Source organism: Neoarius graeffei, chromosome 5 (assembly GCF_027579695.1).
Source record: "Neoarius graeffei isolate fNeoGra1 chromosome 5, fNeoGra1.pri, whole genome shotgun sequence".
NCBI lineage: Eukaryota > Metazoa > Chordata > Actinopteri > Siluriformes > Ariidae > Neoarius > Neoarius graeffei.
In genome coordinates this window covers 106,178,570-106,198,224 of record NC_083573.1, presented here as the reverse complement: position 1 = coordinate 106,198,224, position 19,655 = coordinate 106,178,570, and the positions used below count along the sequence as shown (strand labels likewise).

Here is a 19,655-nt window from a genome sequence, read left to right as displayed (position 1 = left end):
CAAAAGTTTGGACACCTTCTAATTCAATGTTTTTTCTTTATTTTTTAATTAAAAGTCACTTCATGTCCTAAAGTAATGATGGATGTCATTTCTCTTGACTTAGTTGTTTGGTTCTTGACATAATATGTATGGAGTACTACAGTTGTATTACAGGGCTATTTTTTAGAGAGTATTTTTATTATTTATTTTTTCCAGGGTGTACCCCGCCTTTCGCCCGTAGTCAGCTGGGATAGGCTCCAGCTTGCCTGTGACCCTGTAGAACAGGATAAAGCGGCTAGAGATAACGAGATGAGATTTTTTACTGTTTGATCTCAAACTCATTAAGAAGGAAAGAAACTCATCCACTAATTTTTTTTTTTTTTTTATTACCGAATCACATCTGTGAATTGAAAAGCATTCCAGGTGGTTACCTCATGAAACTGGTTAAGATAATGCCAGTAGTGTGAAAAGCATCATCAAGGTAAACACTGGCTACTCTGAAGAATCTAAAATATCAAACAAATTTTGTTTTTTAAACACTTTTTTTGTTTACTACATAATTCCATATATGCTCCAGATGTTATTTCATAGTTTTGATGTCTTCAGTATTGTTCTACAATGTAGAAAATAGTCACAATACAGAAAAACCTATGAATGAGTAGAGTCAAAGTCGCTCACATGCCAGAACCTGGCACTCTCCTGCCCCAGTACTAACCAACTCTTTAAGGTGTATGGGTGCAGCCACAATCTTCGTTTCGATAGCCCTCAGCCTCTCACCTCTACAGTTATGGTTACAGTGGGGGGACGGGTCCTCTGGTAACCATGAGAGTTTGACTTCCCCATTCACATCTGTATTGCAGTGTGCCTTGCCAGATGGTAGTACAACATTGTAGGTACCATTTTTATGATGGTATTTGGTATGACCGGTCTCCCGGTCAAGAGGCAGACAAGTTAACCACTAGGCCAACTCACAGTCCAATGAGTAGAGTAGGGATGTACAAACTTTTAACCAGTACTATATGGGTTAAGTATCCTGCTTAGAATGAGTCTGATATTGAATAGATAGAACAAACTCCCAGTAAATTAGGTGTGGCATCTATACCTGCCCAGTGGTGTAGTGGCACTGTTGCCTCACAGCAAGAAGGTCCTGGGTTCGAGCCCAGCAGCCAGCGAGGGCCTTTCTGTGTGGAGTTTGCGCATTCTCCCCGTGCCTGCGTGGGTTTCCTCCGGGTGCTCCAGTTTCCCCCACAGTCCAAAGGCATGCAGGTTAGGATAATTGGTGGCTCTAAATTGACCGTAGGTGTGAATGTGAATGGTCATTTGTGTCAACCCTGCGATGACCTGGCAACTTGTCCAGGGTGTACCCCACCTCTCACCCATAGTCAGCTGGGATAGGCTCCAGCTTGCCCACGACCCTGTCGAACAGGATAAGCAGCTACAGATAATGGATGGATCTATGCCTGCCAGTCCCAATAAAATGGGCATGGCTTTTATGACTACGGTACCAGCACCACTACAGAAGTTTTCCAAACAACACATTGTGATCTTACTACTGATAACACAAACAGAGGACTGATGGCAGGAATATCACCAACACCATGAACCCCTGAGCTGAGGCCACACCCATATTAATATGGTTTAGTTTTAAAATGCATCACTTTTGCTCGGTCTAAACCTGACGTCCACACTACTCCAGAATTTCCTTTTAAAGAACAAGTGGAATCAAATGTTTATACCAGCACATGCATGCCATGCCCAGTGTACCTGAATGGTCATGTGATATACGTTTTCAGGTGTGTTGGTATGGATGGAGATTATTTCTGATACTGAGCTAAAACACTCATCTGGACGGAGATCCTTTTCTCTTTAAAACACTGTTTTAAAACTATTTACATGGATGTAGCCAGAGGGAGGACCCAAAAACTGCTGTTTAAAATGAAAAGTATAGCAATAGAACATGGCTGTTAATCTACTAAACTCACTGAAAGTGTTACTACAAGTTTATGTAATTTTTGAAACATACTTGTCGAACAGAAGAGCTTCTTATGAAGATAGAATGAATAACATGCATGTGAGAGTGGCGAAGCATTCGAAAAGTCTTTAACACATGGGGCACTAGGCAGCCATTTTCAATAACAGACTCCAAATTGGTTGGAATTGAGAGTGAGCCTGAGTGACGCAGCTAAATAAGCTCAGAGACAGGTTCAGAATTGGATAAAAACACAGACAGAATGGCAAAGTGTCCCAGAGTGATCAAAGCAATTTATTTATTTATTTATTAATATTTGACATGCTAATGTTAACCTCATGAAAATTTAACCTGCTAGCATTATACTTACATGAACATAATATGATTACATCATAGTTGTTGTTTAAGATATAAATGCTGTAATTTATCAACAACCTTTTATAAGTTTACAATTTATTGCTAGACATTCCTGCCATTTATAAAGTTTTGGTAAGTATGTGTGTATCAAAACCAATAAGCTATAAATCACCACATGTCCATGGCACACCTGATTTCCTTTTAGCCATGGCCGCAAAACTAAATGAAACAACTAAACGGTGAAAGAGAGCCTCCGAAGCATGGCATGCACTAAATCTTCCAGTAATACAGCTCAGCCTTTATAGTTTCTTTCTACATTTCTTCTTCTTCCTTGTCCAGTACTGTTGCCAAGTCAGGTTCCATGTGGACCATATTGATCCACATCATTAATTGGAGCATAGTTTTATGCCAGATGTCCTTCCTGCCACAACCCTGACATTTCTGGGCTTGAGAACCAACCATTCTGGCCTCAAACCCAGAACCTTCTTGCTGTGAGGCGGCAGTGCCACCCACTACACTCCAGTTAGTTCAAAATGCAGCAGCAAGAGTCCTTACTAGAGCTAGAAAATATGACCACATCACCCCTGTCTTATCCACACTGCATTGGCTCCCAATCAAATTTCATATTGTTTATAAAATACTACTATTGACCTTTAAAGCACTGAATGGTCTCGCGCCACAGTACCCGAGTGAACTTCTGGTCCTTTATGACCCGCCACACCTACTCAGATCAAAAGGTGCAGGCTATCTGCTGGTACTTCGTATAGTGAAGGCTACATCAGGGGGCAGAGCCTTTTCTTACAAAGCCCCACTGTTATGGAACAGCCTTCCAAGTAGTGTTCGGGAATCAGACACAGTCTCAGTATTTAAGTCTAGGCTGAAAACACATCTGTTTCATCAAGCCTTTTGTTAATAGTGTTTATGTGGTAAAGGTGTAGATCTGGAGGGTCCTCAGGCATAGAGTATTTTGGTAAACTGGGATGTATGGATGCTGTCAGTCCCCCACTCGCTTGCTCACTCGAGTTTGTTAATGGTGTAGTGGCTGCTGCTTTATGTCCTGGGGCTCCCTCATGCCTGTATTACCTTCTGGCTCTCCCCTTTTAGTTATGCTGTCATAGTTAGTTTTGCCGGAGTCCCTGCTTGCACTCAGCGCAAAATGTATACTGTTCTTACTCATCAGGTGACATTGGGCATACCTAACAACCTGTGTTTTCTCTCTCTTTCTCTCCCCCCCCACTCTGTCTGTCCCTCTGAGTTACATGTCAATCCTGAGATTGAGATGCTGACCTCTTCTGCTCCTTGGACCTGCCTGATCCATCCTGATGCCCTATGTCTGGCTGGAGTCTCATCACATCACTCCTGTGGAGGACGGCCCCATATTGACAGTTGAAAGTCACATTTGGAAGATGCTCTGGACTCTTACAGTAATGCTTTTATGGCTGAGGACTACAGTTGACTTGCTAACTTTAGGACTGCAGTTGTACTGAACAGTTTTGCACTCAAGTTTCCATCAATGAACAGTTTATAACATCAACGAAATAGACTTCATGTTAAAACTGTTAAAAATGTTATAATCACGTTGTCTGTTATCACCCAAATGAGGATGGGTTCCCTTTTGAGTCTGGTTCCTTTTGAGGTTTCTTCCTCATGTCGTCTGAGGGCGTTTTTCCTTGCCACAGGCTTGCTCATTAGGGATAGACTAGGGATAAAATTAGCTCATGTTTAAAGTCATTAAAATTCTGTAAAGCTGCTTTTGTGATAATATCTATTATTAAAAGCGCTATAGAAATAAACTTGACTTGGCTACACCACCATGCTGCCCACAAACATTTCTACATTTAATCCACATTAAAAAAGGATTAATTGAGAGTGTGTTTTTGGTCAAGACCTGGGTGGGCTCCATCTTGTTTTCTGAGGCACTCTTTAACTGGCTGAATCAAACAGCAAAATGTCAGTGATATAATTCATGGTGGTAACATTTTAACTTGGCTGACAGCCATTACACCTGCACACACTGAGCAAAGCACCCATCATGTTATTGTCTGGCGTATCTGCTCTGTGTTGAACTATTCCTACACTATAATATGTGCTTTTTCAGCTCTATTCAGTTTCACACTGAGCTGTCACTTGTTCTGTTGTGTTCTGTGTCAACGATTTTTGCAATACACCTGATCCTCTTCTGATGAGTGTGTGCTGGCTCACTGACAGCTGCTGGCTTCCAAGAGTATGGAGTTCAATTCTGACACTCACCAGGCTGGAGCTGTGAAAGTGATTTGGCTGACCTGTCATAGCATTGCTTTTGGCATCGCTGATGTTCTGCTCTTCTTACATACACATACTTGTGGTTGGAAGCTGTAGACTATGCAGGTGATTTGAAATTGTCGACACTGAGGTCACAATATTCCAGAAGACTCAAATATTGTGAGCCACTGTTGTTTTTTATAGTTGGAATTTTAAAATATTTATTGCCAATTCTGATATCTCATTGCTTTGTGGACCAGGTGGGCTGCTTGATTATGATATGGGACATGCATTAGCAAAGATCTCAAAGTCCTTTGTATTTCTATCGAGGGTAATTGTTGGATTTCATACTTTTTAGGATGTCCTGCTTGGTGAAACCTGCTCTATGTAGTGTTGTAGTCAAGACCACCTAAACCAAGTCATGACCGAGACCAGAGTGTATTGTGACCAAGGCAAGACCAAGACTTTGAGGGGTTGAGATCAAGTCAAGAGCGGGACCAAGGCAGGGCAAGTCCAAGTCAAGAGCAGGATCAAGGCAGGGTGAGACCATGTCAAGACCAGAACCAGACCAGTGTGTGTGGTGGGGGGAGGGGTGGCAGGTCATTAACAGCAACGAAAATTTCAAATTAGCAAGGACTCATGTTATTGGTTGCATTTGAAGCAGGAAATTTTACATCCAATCACAGTAACGATGTTAACAAATAACAGACAATACACAGGCAATTTAGTGAAATCCCCACAGTTGTGGTCTTTCAGAGTCTTGAAATAAAATCCCAAGACCTCTATGTCCAAGACCAAGACAAAATGGAGTAAAAATATGTTTGATTCCAAGACAAGACTGAGGCCTTCAAAAAGTGGTCTTGAGACCAAGACTGGTCTCAAGTCCTACAACACTAGCTCTATGCTTGTGTACACCAACAATGGATGTGGTGTTGTAAAGTTTGTCAAGTATAAAATCTAGCATAGCAGCCAACACTGGTGTGACGATATAGCCATTACTGTTCCAGGTGAGTAGATCTGTGGTGACCACTTGCCATAGGCAGTCTGGGATTTTGTGCCTGAGCATCGGGTCTTTGGTATCTGAGGGTTTGTGTTCTAGGAAAATGGAGCATCTCTCACATGCCTGCTAATAGCTGGTAAGAAAATAAAACCATTAACTCCCTGTTTACACTTTTTCTCTGCTGATCTAGATGAGCTAGCAGGGCTAAACTCTCCCTCTCTTTCAAGGAAAACTACCTTTGCCTCTGTGTCCTCTTATTTACTGCTAATGATTGACAATAGCAGGCTGCACGGTGGTGTTGTCGCCTGACAGCAAGAAGGTCCTGGGTTCGAGCCCAGCGGCCGACGAGGGCCTTTCTGTGTGGAGTTTGCATGTTCTCCCAGTGTCTGCGTGGGTTTCCTCCAGGTGCTCCGGTTTCCCCCCACAGTCCAAAGGCATGCAGGTTAGGCTAATTGGTGGCTCTAAATTGACCGTAGGTGTGAGTATGAATGGTTGTCTGTGTCTATGTGTCAGCCCTGTGATGACCTGGCGACTTGTCCAGGGTGTACCCTGCCTTTCACCCGTAGTCAGCTGGGATAGGCTCCAGCTTGCCTGCAACCCTGTAGAACAGGATACTGTAAGTGGCTACAGATAATGGATGGATGGATGGATTGACAATAGCAGCACCAATGGTCATAAGTAAAACCACACAATGGTATTAATACACAAGGCTGAGACCGATTTCTTTCGACCCAGACTGTAGATTTGTCCAACCCATCAGTGACAGTTTTGACAAGACAATACAGAGAGCACAACACCCCTACCCCACCCCCAGATTTTGTGTATTGATATTGAGGCTAATTTATTTAAGCCTACTTTGTTGACACATTGACACAGTAATATCTCGGTTACTGCATTTTCGAAATGCATTTACAGAAACTATTTTTTGTAGAAACTGGAAGTAAAGCAAACACCATTCAATTAAAGTACAAACAAGAAAAAAGGGACAAATTATCAAACCAATGGAAAAGCACAATTTTTCTGTTCTCACTGCTTTCTATTTGGAAGGGATACAAATGGTGTTTTCTATCTGTCTTTCAATCAGAGCTGTACTGTAGTACTCAAGTCTATTCTTAGACTCAAGTCCAGACTCAAGACATTTTTTCAATTGTCTCAGATGTGCCATCTCTCGCCAAATATTCTAGTTGGTCTTGACTGAATCCAGCTGCCTTTTAAAAATATATGTTTTTTTTTTCCTCAAGTAGCTCTTCCTTCAAAACAAATAATTAAATGAGCTTGTTCAAAAGTAAGTGGTCTCACAGAGGATTCTGGTTTTTTTTTTTTTTTTCTGTCATGGTCTTGACTTACAACCCCGATTTCAAAAAAAAGTTGGGACAAAGTACAAATTGTAAATTAAAATGGAATGCAATGATGTGGAAGTTTCAAAATTCCATATTTTATTCAGAATAGAACATAGATGACATATCAAATGTTTAAACTGAGAAAATGTATCATTTAAAGAGAAAAATTAGGTGATTTTAAATTTCATGACAACAACACATCTCAAAAAAGTTGGGGCAAGGCCATGTTTACCACTGTGAGACATCTCCTTTTCTCTTTACAACAGTCTGTAAACGTCTGGGGACTGAGGAGACAAGTTGCTCAAGTTTAGGGATAGGAATGTTCACCCATTCTTGTCTAATGTAGGATTCTAGTTGTTCAACTGTCTTAGGTCTTTTTTGTCGTATCTTCCGTTTTATGATGCGCCAAATGTTTTCTATGGGTGAAAGATCTGGACTGCAGGCTGGCCAGTTCGGTACCCGGACCCTTCTACGCAGCCATGATGCTGTAATTGATGCAGTATGTGGTTTGGCATTGTTATGTTGGAAAATGCAAGGTCTTCCCTGAAAGAGACGTCGTCTGGATAGGAGCTCTAGAACCTGAATATATCTTTCAGCATTGATGGTGTCTTTCCAGATGTGTAAGCTGCCCATGCCGCACGCACTAATGCAACCCCATACCATCAGAGATGCAGGCTTCTGAACTGAGCACTGATAACTTGGGTCGTCCTTCTCCTCTTCAGACCGAATGACACGGCGTCCCTGATTTCCATAAAGAACTTCAAATTTTGATTCGTCTGACCACAGAACAGTTTTCCACTTTGCCACAGTCCATTTTAAATGAGCCTTGGCCCAGAGAAGACGTCTGCGCTTCTGGATCATGTTTAGATACGGCTTCTTCTTTGAACTATAGAGTTTTAGCTGGCAACGGCGGATGGCACAGTGAATTGTGTTCACAGATAATGTTCTCTGGAAATATTCCTGAGCCCATTTTGTGATTTCCAATACAGAAGCATGCCTGTATGTGATGCAGTGCCGTCTAAGGGCCCGAAGATCACGGGCACCCAGTATGGTTTTCCGGCCTTGACCCTTACGCACAGAGATTCTTCCAGATTCTCTGAATCTTTTGATGATAGTATGCACTGTAGATGATATGTTCAAACTCTGCAATTTTACACTGTCGAACTCCTTTCTGATATTGCTCCACTATTTGTCGACGCAGAATTAGGGGGATTGGTGATCCTCTTCCCATCTTTACTTCTGAGAGCCGCTGCCACTCCAAGATGTTCTTTTTATACCCAGTCATGTTAATGACCTATTGCCAATTGACCTAATGAGTTGCAATTTGGTCCTCCAGCTGTTCCTTTTTTGTACCTTTAACTTTTCCAGCCTCTTATTGCCCCTGTCCCAACTTTGAGATGTGTTGCTGTCATGAAATTTCAAATGAGCCAATATTTGGCATGAAATTTCAAAATGTCTCACTTTCGACATTTGATATGTTGTCTATGTTCTATTGTGAATACAATATCAGTTTTTGAGATTTGTAAATTATTGCATTCCGTTTTTATTTACAATTTGTACTTTGTCCCAACTTTTTTGGAATTGGGGTTGTACATACATCACAGGCATTTAACAGATGCTCTGATCCATAGCTACATACAACATACCCAGAGCAGCCTAAGGAGCAGTTAGGGATTAGGTGCCTTGCTCAAGGGCACATCAGCCATTCCTGCTGGTCCAGGGAAATGAACCACAACCTTTTGGTCCTAAAGCTGCTTCTCTCAACATTAGGCCATGGCTTTCCCTGACTTGGATTAACCTTCTTTGGACACAGTCTCAACTAGTCATGGTCTTGGATGTGTCTTGAACCTGTGGTGGTCTTTTCTACAGCTCTGCTTTCACTTATTATGGTTATCTGTGTATGCATAATCATTTTGATGAAACACCTGCCATAAGGCTCAACCAGAATGCTTGCCTAAGAGTGATGCCAAGTTTCTAAAAGGTATTACCGGTAGGTTTTTGGGGTCATCCAATTCAATATCTGACCAGCTATCAGAGCATGTAACCAGTGTGAATGCATGATAAAATTTCTGCTCTGAGTGAGGTGGGAATTATGACTGTTTCACCCTGAACATGATACCATACGTTTCTGAGAACATTGCTGGTTCCAGACCTCCATGAAGCTTTAGATGCATTTTTATCCTTCAGTCATTTTTTCAAAGTAAATTGCATGGCTTTTGCGATCTCCTTCTGGATCTCAGCCAGTTTAACATGACTGCACTTTGATATCCACGCTTTCACTGAAGCTGTTTCCTTGGTCTGACAGTGTGTCTGCAACAAGTATTGCCTTGCTGGGTTTGTGGATGATTGTGAGATCTTATCAGTGGAGTTGGAGTATCATGCTCTGTAGGCAGGGAGGTGAAGACGAGCAGTTTGCACATGACTGATTCAAGCAGCTTCTGGTCACTTCCTAAAATGATGTCAGGCTGCATGTACAGGTATATTGGTACAAACATATACTGTATATTTACAGGGCTCTAACTAGGCGTTTTCAGTGTATCAGGCTGATACACAATGTTTCCTTACCGCTACACCCACAATCTCGCCAACACGCCTGTAAATAATGCCGCAATACAAATAAAAATAGGCATATCAGACTCTCGCTGGCCATGCTGTGAAAATTGTCCATGCAGACGCTCATCTAAGTTTCCAGATCTGTCATTGCTTAACTCTTGAATATTTTCTATCATGAATACTCTCATTAAAAAGCTTATAAACTCTGCTTTCTAAAGAAATGTATCTGGTTAAGATCTGTTCAGTACTTTTGGAATAACGGCAGGTTGAAGTCGGTACAACAGAGTAAAAACTGCTTGAGTGACGTCAGGAAACTGCCGATGCTTTTCTTTTTGAGTCACGGGAAAGTGCTGAGGCTCTCTCTCTCTCTCTTCTGATCGGTTTCCAACTGGATTACTTGTGAATATCAATCAGATAACTTTTATACGGCTGTTCTCTTGCTCTCACTGTTTCTGATGAAGGATTAAGCAAAATTTTCTGTCTGCTAGCTTTGATCTGATTCACAGGAAACTTTAAAGTGAGTTTTCATAGCTTTACCTACTTCTTTTTTTTCATATCAAACTAACTACTGTAAATAAATAACTATTTTAGAATTTAACTGGAGTTGTTTTGATGAAAAATATTGAGATCTTAATGGTGGGATTGAGATAAAAAAAAACGGAAGTCAGAAACGCGAGTATCAATTTCAGTTCAGTTAATGTGAATTGTTTAATGGATGTGGATCAGACAGTTTTTTTGAGGTTCCCCTTGAGATCTGTGAATTTTAATCAAAATAATAATTTATATTCTTTCATATAAACACTAGTAGGCCCTACTAAGAAATACAAAGGTCTACAGAGCACAAAGAGGGGATTAGAAATAAGCTTTTATTAATTTTTGGGTGCTCCCATCACCCAATCAAGCATCCAGCCAGAGCAGGTCATGATATATTTTTTACCATATTAACATGCCATTGTTGTGTGTTATGCCTGATGTCAAGACTCTCGTCTCTGCGAGCCTACCACACAGATTTAATACTTGTCATTTTTAGGGCATACCTAACAACATGTTTTCTTTCTCTCTCTCTTCCCCCCCAATCTGTCCCTCTGAGTTACATGTTGGTCCTAGGATTGAGATGCTGGCCTTTTCTGCCCCTCGGACCTGCTTGATCCATCATGGTGCCCTGTGTCTGGTCGGAGTTTTATCGCATCGCTCCTGTGAAGGACGGCCCCATGAGGACAGTTGAGGGTTACACCTGGAGGATTCTCTGGACTCTTGCAGTAATGCTTTTATGGCTGAGGACTACAGTTGTCTTGCTAACTTTAGGACTGCAGTTATCATGAATCAGTTTTGCACTCAAGTTTCCATCAATGAAGAGTTATAACATCAACGAAACTGTCCTCATGTTAAAACTGTTAATATTATAGTCAGGCTGTCTGTTGTTGCCCAAATGAGGATGGGTTCCCTTTTGAGTCTGGTTCCTCTCGAGGTTTCTTCCTCATGTCGTCTGAGGGAGTTTTTCCTTGCCACCGTCGCCACAGGCTTCATCATTGGGGATAGATTAGGGATAAAATTAGCTCATGTTTTAAGTCGTTCAAATTCTGTAAAGCTGCTTTGCGACAATGTTTATTGTTAAAAGCGCTATACAAATAAACTTGACTTGACTTTTTTATTGAGTGTACCGATTTAACATTTTTACATAATTAGCATAATTAATGCTAATTAAATACTAATTTGTACAGTTGTTTTTTACTACTTTTTCAAACTTTGTATTCAGTATACAACCATCTATGTTCTTACCAATTTCCATGTAAATATAAAAAAAAATGTTAAGAAAAAAACATTTGATCTCATTGGTTAATGAGGCCCATTTTGGACCATGTGATCCTCATACAGAATATTACAGCAGTTTGGTAAAAATTAAGCCGTTTTTTCAATCTTTGATTTGTAATATCTCAAGAACTGTTAAACACATCTTAATTCTATAAAAAAGTATGTTGTTTAGCATTCAATTCTGAATTCAATAAGAGCAGTTTCAAGCAATTTGGATTGAATTCAAAATTTCATCTAATATGCCAGTTTTAAAAACATAGTCTTTTGTTTAATTTTCTCTTGCTATCCTCATGCGGCGGTGACTACAGCATGCCACCATGTGAATGTTCTCCATTTGGACATATGCTGCGTTCATGTGCTATGGGAAGATATTTTCCAGTTGAGAAGTGGTATTTACCAGTGTGTTGTGTTCACATGCTTTTGTTGTTGTTGACAAAGGACGCGGACTGCTAGTTAGCAATAGTTAGTTAGCTATCGTTAGCAATAGCATCTGCTCTGGATAGGTAAAAACAAACCATAACACATTTTTAAAGGAAACAGATTTCTAATGTATTATATTACACTTGTTAATGACGCAACATTGCATAGACACCAAAAACTACCCACTAGTACTAGTAAAAAAAAAAAAAAGCTTTAGTAGCGTACAATGCTTACCATTCAAGTGTCTTGTAGCGCTCGCCGCCATGTTGAAAAGGTTAAAGTTCATCTCATCTCGGCAACTCGTGTATCAAAATTTTCTACGAGTTGCCCAGTGGAAAATACCACAAGAGGGGGCGTTCATGTGTGCTTTCCATGTCGGCGTTTGGTATTTACCATAATTCCCATAGCACATGAACGCACCAATACTCCAACACCCAGTGCATAGCTGCTGGGGTCGGTCTGTGTGGAGATTGTTACTAATCATGCTAGTCCAGTTTACCTCCTTCCTTACGCTGTGTTCGCAGTAAAGTGCTATCCATGCTAAGAGGCGCTTACACGTCATGCACGTAATATGCGCCGGTCCCTGAGTTAGATCTGGATCGTCATGCATTGTAATTGAATGGCTGAAGATAACACTTGGTGAACATCAACTGGTTGTTTTATTCTTATTTCATAAATACTGTATGTCACTAATATAGTTGAATATTAATTATAATAAGTCTTCACTCAAAAACAATCACAGCAACTTTTGGCAAAAAAAAAAAATCTCATTGATATTACCCCCCCCCAAAAAGTGACTTTCAGGGAGGCCTGCAAGTGCACTAGAATGCATCTCTGAGCATGTAGAATCCATGAGCAGGTAGAACCCATGAGCTTTCAGGGGCCTAAGGCAGCCCCCAAACCCCCAGCTGTTATGACTGGTGCCACTACACTGATATTTTAGTCTCGTTAGAGCCCTGATTTATGAGGTTATAATTGAGCTTGCTGTCTATGAGGGAGGACAACATAGTTGTGAGCAGTGGTGAAGATACTGGGCTTCTGATCAGAAGGTTCCGAGTTCAAATCCCAGTCCTATATTTCACTTTACATACAGATGACTGTCGTATAGATACATCAAACCAGTTTATTTTAAAGTACTCTGATGATACAGTCCTACTGTCCCTCCTAAATAACTCAACTGCTCCTGAATTACACCAACATGGTGTGACTAAAGTTGTTGAGTGGAGTGATGACAATGCTCTTGAGATAAATACAAAAAAAACTGAAGAAATCGTCTTTGGGGCCCCGCCTGACTCACATAAAAGTCCTATTGTTATTCACACTGAAGAAATTAATCAAGTAACGTCTTATAAATATTTAGGAGTATGGGTAGATCATTTGCTGTCCTGGAAGGACCACATACAATATGTTTGCAAAAGAACAAAGCAAATAATTTATTTTCTTCATCGTCTTCGATGATTTGGAGTGAGCAGACAGATTCTTCTTTTTTTTACTTCTGTGATAATGAGCATCTTGCAGTACTGTAGTATTGTTTGGTATGGCAGTCTATCTATGAGCTTAAAAACTAAATTGTCCCATCAAAATAAAATCTGCTCAAAGATTATTGGTCAACATCTTCATAACATCTATGAATTAGCTTATCATAAAAGCATGATAAGAATAGCTAATAACATTGTTTCTAACAATAATCATGTCTTAAATAATGAATTTCAACTTTTACCATCTAACCGCAGACTCAGTGTGCCACAATTTAATAGGATAAGGTTAAAGCGTTCTTTTGTACACCAGGCTATCCTGAAGTTAAACACTGAAATTAAAGCAAGGTCAAGCAGACGGTGATTGGACATTTATGTTATATGTGCTGTTATTTATTTCATGTGTTGTTATAGGTATTGTACCTGCCTGTTGTGAAACTGTGTGGGTATGTAGTTTGTGTGTACATGTAATGTAGTATTGTACTGTATGTACACTACCGTTCAAAAGTTTGGGGTCACCCAGACAATTTTGTGTTTTCCATGAAAAGTCACACTTTTATTTAACACCATAAGTTGTAAAATGAATAGAAAATATAGTCAAGACATTTTTCTGGCCATTTTGAGCATTTAATCGACCCCACAAATGTGATGCTCCAGAAACTCAATCTGCTCAAAGGAAGGTCAGTTTTATAGCTTCTCTAAAGAGCTCAACTGTTTTCAGCTGTGCTAACATGATTGTACAAGGGTTTTCTAATCATCCATTAGCCTTCTGAGGCAATGAGCAAACACATTGTACCATTAGAACACTGGAGTGAGAGTTGCTGGAAATGGGCCTCTATACACCTATGGAGATATTGCACCAAAAACCAGACGTTTGCAGCTAGAATAGTCATTTACCACATTAGCAATGTATAGAGTGGATTTCTGATTAGTTTAAAGTGATCTTCATTGAAAAGAACAGTGCTTTTCTTTAAAAAATAAGGACATTTCAAAGTGACCCCAAACTTTTGAACGGTAGTGTATGTCTTATTCTTCACAAATGGAGCTGCATTTGTAATACTTTCCTAGGATGCAAGACAAACTTCAGAGTTATCTGACATTAAAGTGTCAATCAATCAATCAATCTACCAAGCTGCGCACTTTTATCCTGTCTCAATTGTAAGTGACTTTGGATAAAACGATAAGCCAAATGAACAAAGCATAGACAGTGGGCTTGCAGGTCATATTTCAATGCATTGGCTTGTAAACGGAGCTGATTCTGGAGTTGCAGTAGGTTATTATCAACCCTGGAACATTTGTGATGACATCTTGAATCATGCCATTTAACTCCGTTGATTCCTTTGGGTGATGGAGAAGAGAGCAAAGTCAATGTGAAGAAACTCCTTTTCACAGTGATGACTTTAATTTTCATGTCATGTCGTCAAGAATCCTTTCATCGCTGTTTGCATTCTCTGTGTGCCTTTCTCTTGGATCCCAAACACAACATGATCCTTCAGCATTTGTTTCATAATCGAGTACAATTCAGTTACAGAAGATCCGAGCACCTTGCAAACCAGATGTTTCAAATTGTTTATAATACATTTTGCAGGAACTTTTCTTCCTCATCACTGAGGCGTTATGTTTTGGACGCGTTTTTTTATTCATTTCACCAATCCAGAGTAGCAGAAATCTGCATTTTTCATTTCCACTTTTTGAAACCACAAATATTAACTCAGCATGATAGGCAAATTTTTAGCATTCAATTTATTCATGATCTCAGAGCTCCAGCAGGATCTATTGCTTTGGGCTAGTTTACATTTTCTAACAGCATGCCCATCAGTGTTGAAATATCTAATTCACTTTGATTACTGTGCCAGCCATGGCTGATCACCATTAGACCTGACTCGATGTACTGATGCCTGGTGATGCTGGTTACTACATGGTCATAGGACTGGCTCTTAGTGACTTTCAGATGATATTCAGAACAAACAGAATTTAAACCAGGATTCAGTTTTGTGGTGGCATGGTGGTGTAGTGGTTAGCGCTGTCACCTCACAGCAAGAAGGTCCGGGTTCGAGCCCTGTGGCTGGCGAGGGCCTGACCGTAGGTGTGAATGTGAGTGTGAATGGTTGTCTGTGTCTATGTGTCAGCCCTGTGATGACCTGGCGACTTGTCCAGGGTATACCCCGCCTTTCGCCCATAGTCAGCTGGGATAGGCTCCAGCTTGCCTGTGACCCTGTAGAACAGGATAAAGTGGCTAGAGATAATGAGATTCAGTTTTGTCACATAAATATTTTGAACCTTGATCTGTGTGTAAAGTGTGTATTATGGTACCTTCTCCAGTAGTTGGCGTAACTGTCGACTCTTGGCATCTCTGGAACAGAGGTTCTGCTCCGGGGCCACGACAGTGCAGATACAGCGACCGTCTGCATCCTGAGCTGAACTGTACACCTGCCAGCCCTCCTTCGGCCCGATCGTCTGCATACACACACAAAAAGTAAAAAGGTTGAGAAGCACTGTGATAGACCACTCAACACCAGCCAATATTATTTAAATATGTCACTCAGAGCCATGATGTATTTCATATGAAAAAATTTGAGTTTTTCAACATGAGAAGATAAACTTCATATCTTCAAGCCAATATGTGATTTTCTTTTTATTATATCGACATTCATAAACAAAGTCCCCAAATTTATCAAAACAATTGATCAATTTCCTCACAAGTATGCAAATTCTCAAGGCACCCCCATATAAAATATACGCAGTCACACTGACCCCAGCAGTGGCGTTGTGACATGGGAAAGGGGGCCGTGAGACAAATTTTGATGATGCATGAGGCGGCGATGATCTGCATTAGTGTAACTATCATTTTTTGGAATTTTAATTCATTTTATTTATTTCAATGTTAGAATATATAATTTTTTGACGGCACCCCTAACGAAGCCAGACAGCACCCCGGTTGAGAAAGGCTGGTCTATCAGATATATTCCGTTCAGCTAGCATGATACTGAACGAGTTGAAGATGAGTAGCTGAATGGAATATATCTGATAGACCATGAGAAAAAGTCAGCCAATATTATTATTATACATACACATTCCTTTCGGGTGTTCGACGCATCTTTCTCTTTCAAAATTCTCTCAAAATCTTCTGTATTTATTGAAGCAAACCTGGCGGCCATGTTTGTTTACAAATTGTCACAGTCGCTCGCTAGCATGGAAGTTTTACATCTCTGTCGTGTGACGTCATGTTGTCTTGACAACCATGCAATATCAAACCATATTCAACGCTCATTCTCCATTGGGTAGAGTGACGTAATACACGTAGGAAAAACGATATGCTAACAATATTGCATGCCATCAAACCAAATGAATCAAACCCGCTAGAAGGGAACAGAACACGTTTTTATTCCATGGAAAAAGTGTCCTGTATGTATTTTTTTTTTTTTTTTGTGGATGTGTCCATATAATATAAATAACATTACATGGTAGTGCAAAGATATGAAGTTTATCGTCTCGTGTTGAAAACATTTTCACTTGCACAATGCATCAAATTATGCAGATACAAATCAAGAGCTTCAGTTAATGTTCACAATGTTCAAACGTCAGAACGGGAAAAATTGTGATCTCAAAGTGTGACTTTCTTTCACTGTGGCATGGGTGTTGGTTTGAGCCAGATGGAGCATGAAGGTTTGGGTATTTCAGAAACTGCTGATCTCCTTCCTGGGGTTTTCACACAGAACAGTGTCTAGAGTTTACACAGAATGGTGGCAAAAACAAAACACACTACATGAGTGAGCGACAGTTCTGTGGGTGGAAACAAACGCCTTGTTGATAAGAGAGGTCAGAGGAAAATGGACAAATTGGTTCTAGTTTTTTTTTTTTTTTGCCAGGAAGGATATAGTAAGTCATATCATCACTCTTTACAACCATGGTGAGCAGAAAAGCATCTCAGCATGCAACAGAATAGAACAGAAAAACACACTGGGTTCCACTCCTGCAGCCAAGAACAGCAATCTTAGAATCAAAAGCAAGTTCCTATTAAAGTGGCCGGCGAGTGTCATGTGTATTGCATTTTAATTAAGTAATTGTTAGACAGATAGTTGCACATTGTACATGTTGCACTTTGCATATTTTTCCTCCTGGTAAACAACCGGATTTCAACTTGTATTTTGAGGAAAAAAAAGTAAAAGCTTAAACATGATAACTGAGCGTGTTCAATAGGTTATAGTTGTCATGGTCCTACCTGTGGGCTTCTCTCTTCAGGTAACATCTCCACTCAGCGTTACCGGCCACACCCGCACTCACTTCCTCTTATTATCTTTCAGTGACTGTCATTGGCTGTTGCCGATCACCTGCTTTCCCCCTGTGTGTATTTAAGCTACAGTTCTCCCAAACCCCTGTGTCAGATCATCTGCAACTCTCAGCCTGATAACCTGCTCTGTGTTCCTACTACTGTGACTCCTGAAGATTTCCTGTTCTGTCTGCTGTCCAGCCCCGGTAACCTGATCTGCCTTCTGTTCTGTCGACGCTGCCTCTTGCCTGCCCCTCCTGTACCTTCACCTGATCTCCAGCTCGCTCAGCCCTACAGCCACACCTCTCTGACTACACCTGGTCCTGTCTCATCTATGAAGCTAAGCAGGGTTGGGCCTGGTCAGTACTTGGATGGGAGATGTCACCACCAGCCATCCCTGCCTCTCAGTTCTCCTGCCACTGGACTTCACCCACACACATTCTTCCAACTCCCCTTTCCCCTATTATTAATAAACTGTGGTTTGAGCGCATTTGATCTCCTCTGCTGTCTGTTCCGTGACAATAGTGTTGCATTATAAGGAAGCACAGCATACAAAGTTCAAGTCAGGGCAGTGAGATACTTTGGAGAAAGAATTGTTTTGGATTTTTAAGTCGACATAAAATCAATTCCAAGATCAAATTGGAGAAATGTATTCTCTCATTATCTCTAAAATGTATGCTGTTGTCCATAAACAATTTTCCTTCCGTTTATGTTGCTACTTCAACTTTTTATATGTTACAAGTTTGATTTTTTTTTTAAATCAGTGGCAATCACATGACATGACATGACCATACCATATATAGTGTTCTATCAACATGAATGTTGCAGAAACAGACAATGATGGTGAGGAATTCTGGAAGGTAGTGTTTGTGATGTAACAGACCCTCTGAGCTCCTTCTGGGAGCTGATCTTGAGCCTGCATCTAGGACATGAGGCACGATGGTCAGGGCACTGGTCATGAATCTCTTGTGAGAATCTGGAGCCAAATATGTCATGAGCAGGAATCCAGCTTCTCTCCTCTGGGCTAATGATGTAAGCAGGTTGACCATTGAGACTGAGGGAAGGTTGGGGTAATGTACCTGGGGTTCCATCTTCCATGGGACCCAAGACAGAACGACAGGGTCTGGTGGCTGTTCAGGGCAGGTTAAGCTTATTGTTGTTACCACCTAGTTTTTCTGAAGTACTTTGAAAAATATTTGTGCATTAGTTTCACCCCATCTCATTCAGAAGTCACTTGGAATCTCTTGGATGGTTGAACGACATTTTCAAGACATTCTTGTGTGCTCTGACACATTTGTTCACTTCAGTAGTCATCAATAGCCAGAGTATTAGTGGTGGTTATGGTCCAAGGCATCTGGGTCAGGAGACCACAGGGTGGAGTTTTGGGGGCACCCCTGTCTCTCAGAGAGCATGAATCCCACTCCAGTCTGTGAGACTTCAACTTCTATTATGAATGGGCATGCAAGGCCCAGCTGCTTCAGGTTGGGAGATGTGCTGACTGCCTTTTTAGCAGAAAGAAAGCTTGGTCTGCTTGGGTGATCTTAGGTGGGTCTTTACTTACCAACGTAACCACTGAATGAATTGCCTGTAAAAGTTCGCAAAGTCAAGAACGTTCTACAACCCTAAAACAGAAAAAAGTTGGGACGGTCTGTTGAAATTAAAATTAAAACTGAAAACAATGCTTTGTAAATAATCTTTGAGGTGTATTGCATTTAAAGGATATGGGACATGGATTTTTACCTGGGCATAATTATGTATAAAGGACATAAGAAATGCCATCTAAATCACTGCAGGGTGTCAAAAATGTGAAAATCATCACATTATTCAAGTTTTTCTATACATCAGGGTAAAACAAGGATTCGTTAATGAGCTAGGTGGTCACGTGACCCGTGACGTCACAAAAACTTTCCAAGGAGCCAGCGCTTGGGAATCTAATGTAAACAGGTTACCAAAATGGACACCATCGACAGTGACATTCCCGATGTTTCACAGAGATGTGAAGTTAGACCCTATCAATTCGAACCGATAGCTGGAAATTCACATGAACATGGATCTTGTCTTTACTCTGACAGGTCAGATGATTGAGAGTGAGAGTTCATTCAGCCCTCATGAAACTGAAAGCGGTCGGCTCGATAACACTTCCTGGTCAGTTAAAAACAATTCTGCTCAAAGGCTAATGATCTGTTGAAAGAAGTATTATTTTTGTATCATACATTGAAAGTTCATCATAGATCTAGCT

The 19,655-nt window shown here is 40.7% G+C and overlaps 1 protein-coding gene across 1 annotated transcript in view; it reads right to left on the bottom strand.

Moving 5' to 3' along the window:
• olfm3a (olfactomedin 3a) overlaps positions 1-19,655 on the bottom strand; it is a 119,226-nt gene that overhangs the window by 26,866 nt on the left and 72,705 nt on the right. The window contains exon 2 of the mRNA XM_060920748.1: positions 15,460-15,603. Within this exon, the coding sequence (XP_060776731.1) occupies positions 15,460-15,603 (144 nt within the window). The remainder of the gene's footprint in view (positions 1-15,459; positions 15,604-19,655) is intronic.